Source organism: Carassius auratus, chromosome 36 (genome assembly GCF_003368295.1).
Source record: "Carassius auratus strain Wakin chromosome 36, ASM336829v1, whole genome shotgun sequence".
In the NCBI taxonomy this organism is placed as follows: Eukaryota; Metazoa; Chordata; class Actinopteri; order Cypriniformes; family Cyprinidae; genus Carassius; species Carassius auratus.
In genome coordinates this window covers 10,399,612-10,403,180 of record NC_039278.1, presented here as the reverse complement: position 1 = coordinate 10,403,180, position 3,569 = coordinate 10,399,612, and the positions used below count along the sequence as shown (strand labels likewise).

The following is a 3,569-nucleotide window of genomic DNA, read 5'->3' as shown; positions in this document are numbered from 1 at the left end:
GCCACAGAGAGTGAAGAGAAGGATGTGAATGAGTCTATGTTTGCTTGTGAGATGTATATGCACACCTAATATTTTACCAAAATCAACATGGATCATATTTAAAACTACTTATTGATCATTGATCATAGTTGCCCCTTCTTCCAAATTATCAATATCAATAAGTAATAAATATTATAAAATTAAATATTACATAACAAATATTCCTAATATTTTATAGGAACGAAGAAACCAGGAATGCAGAGAACAATCTTATTTTAATTAAAAAAATAAACAGGAATAGATGGGGCAGACAGGAGCACAGGAAACACAAAGGTAGATGTACAGCTCCAACAAACATGAACTGAATGTACATGGGCTTATAAACAAATGATGACTGGGAAAACACAGGTGCTAGGAATGACACAATCAACATGGGACACAGAACACATGGAGGGAAAACACAACATAATGAGTCCAGCAGCTTGACATTACTCCCCCCTCACAGAAGGTGTGACCTCTTGGTGGAGGACAGACCCCCGGGAGAGGGCCAGCAGACAGAGACCATGGATGCAGGAGCAAGGGAGGGGACAGGAGGAACCTGGAGCAGGAGGAGCTCAGCAGGACCCAGGGCACAGCCATAACAGCGGCCCACGGTAGAGCCATTGAGGAGGGAGTAGCCATGGAGAAGGAGTGGCTGCGGACTCCAGAGGGCCAACCAACAGTTACTGGAGATGTGGATCCAGGAGGCCGTGGGGTAGCCAGAGCGACAGAGGGCTGAGGTCGAGCCAAGGGAATGGAGGAGCCTGATGGAGCCAGAGGGATGTAGGGACGAGGCGAATCCAGAGGAATGGAGTACCGAAGCACAGGATGGTCGAGGCCAGACCAAGGTAAAGCCAGAGGGATACGGGCCGAGCTGGAGGTAGAGGTGAGGGAGACTCCAACCACGGTGACACTGGAGGATGGTCACGCGGGGCTCGCACAGCAATGATGGTGGACTCAGGGCAAGCAGAGGGGCTGCCAGACGACAGCAGTGGAGGAGGCTGGAACCAGGGGTGGTAAAAGTACTCAAAAGTTATGCTCAAGTAAAAGTAGATGTATCTAAATAAAAAAAAAATGACTCCAGTAAAAGTTGAAAGTCCTCTATTCAAACTTGACTTGAGTAAAAGTACAAAAGTATCCGATTTAAAACATACTTAAGTACCGGAAGTAAAAAGTAAATATTCAAATTAACTGTAAATATCAATAATTAAGCAGATCTGTTATTTTGGGAGGGATATGTTTGTGTGTGTTTTAATTGAACAAATGATGAGATTAGATACTTAAGAATTTGTTAGATTTACAATCAAAAGAGACAATGAAGAACCTTATCGCAGTATAGGGATTGAACTTTCAATAGACATGTTCCATAACATTATAGCTGCATCAAACAGAAGATGTGCAAGATACAAAGTAAGACTTTTTCAGAATCCATCAATGAAGTATCCTCAATGAGGAAGAACCACCTCTTTAAAGAGTTAGTTCTCCCAAAAATGAAAATTCTGTCATTCGCATTTTAAGGGCTAAATATCACATTATTGGTATTGTCGCTTCGACCTGCGAACATGAAAAACAACCACAGACTTGGCAACACTGGTTGGCATATACTACACAGAGCCGTAATTCACTGACAATCTATACAAAAATGTTTTTTTGTAAAATCGAATTTTCTCGATTTTGAAAGCGATTTTGTGGTAGTTGTCGGTGAAATTTGTTATCGGGGACCTCCTGGAAACGCGTTTGGGCTAGTTTTGGACTAGTTTTGAGAGGCAACTGGTCAGGATTTGTTGTGAAAACCTGGTAACACTGATCTGAACGCACGTGCAGGAGATATACTTCTAATTACAGGAGCATCTTTACTGATGAGATGAGCATGAAAATTGCATTCGGTTTTTTGCACAGCACTACTGAAATTTAATTCACCCGTGGCAGGCAAAGAAGACATTTCAGCCAATCTCCCTTGACTTCAGTGAATTCAAACATATCCTTGAGATATGGCCATGGGTGATCACTGTATGGAATCTCGGGATCATTGGGGCAGCAAGAGCTGCACTATCACCTGTTTTAGTGGTCATCTTCCACCTCAAACTAACTGCTGCATGAGCGTATGTTGGCAAAGAACTCGCGAAGTCGTGTGTTCTTTTTTTCAAAAGAAAACCACATTTTTCATTGGTTTGTAAAATCAGTGTAATAAATACTTGAAGCGGGCATAGGGAAATGTATCGGAGTAAAAAGTAAACTTTGTCTTTAATAAAGTAGTGGAGTAAGAGTGAAAGTAGATGCAAATAAAACATACTCAAGTAAAGTACAGATCCCCGAAAAAAAATACTTAAGTAAAGTAGCAAAGTATTTTTACTTCGTTACTTACCACCACTGGCTGGAACCGGTGGAAGGGCAGGCATTTTCGAGGAGCGGGCACTGAAGGACACATTCTAGGAACAGGCACTGGAGAATCAGAAGCTCCCTCAGGGCTGGACGAGGGAACCATGGACGAAGGAGGGCTTCGGAAACTGGAAACCAGGAATGCATGGAACAATCTTCTTTTAATTCAGTAATCCACTGGAATACATAGGTAGACAGGAGCACAGCAAACATAAAGGTAGACGTACAATCTCCGACAAACTTGAACTGAATGGACATGGACTTATAAACACAGGATGTCTGGGAAAACACAGCTGATAGGAATGACACAATCAACATAGGACAGGGAACACATGGAGAGAAAACACAACAAAATGAGTCCAGGGGCATGATGATTTTTTTCAATAAACATATTATAAACATATTATAATACTATAAAATATTCCAAATATTTTACTAAAATCTAAATGTATCACATTTAAAACATGTTATTAAGCATTGATTGTAGTTGCACCTTATTCTAATTAAAAATGCAGTATTATTAAATAATAAATATTATCCTACTAAATATTAAATATTCCCAATATTTTACCAAAATCGAAATTGACCATATTTAAAACAAATTACTAAACATTGTTTGTTGTTGTACCTTATTACAAATGAAAATTCAGTATTGTTCAATGATAAATATGATATGCTATGTTAAATATTTCCAATATTTCACAAAAAAACACATACAAAAAAATTAACATTGTTCGCTGTTGCAAATTATTCCAAACAAAAAATACATAAATAAATAAATAAAATAAACAATACAAAAATAATGCCATTCAATAATGAATATGATAATATGTTATATAATAAAAAAAATAAGCGTCTTTCTTTTCAGATGGCAGCACCAGTCTCACCATCAATTTCATCCCCTTCCTGTTAATGCCTACTTTTCACAACCTGTCAAGTCCCATCCTACATTTTTCTCATTGAATATACTTGCTAAAACATCAGATGTAGAATGGGTTGTGAGTGTGTATTTTATGTGTATTTGCTGTTTTAGAGACATTCACTTTCTCATTTCTCCGAAGACTGTAATGTGTTCCATTTGTCATTTTATGATTAATAATGGTGTTCGTGAGTGATGCTGTACACCCTCAAATAACAGTGAGCCAAAAGTCTATTCAGCATTCCATCACCAA

The 3,569-nt window shown here is 38.8% G+C and overlaps 1 protein-coding gene across 1 annotated transcript; it reads right to left on the bottom strand.

Moving 5' to 3' along the window:
* Positions 1-330: 330 nt before the first annotated feature.
* Positions 331-2,755, bottom strand: LOC113055697 (vegetative cell wall protein gp1-like). Its single transcript, XM_026222089.1, has 2 exons — positions 2,384-2,755; positions 331-1,019 (listed from the first exon to the last, which is right to left on the bottom strand). Exons 1-2 carry the CDS (start codon positions 2,501-2,503, stop codon positions 702-704), a joined length of 438 nt encoding a protein of 145 aa, XP_026077874.1. The 5' UTR covers positions 2,504-2,755; the 3' UTR covers positions 331-701.
* Between the last annotated feature and the right edge of the window lie 814 nt (positions 2,756-3,569).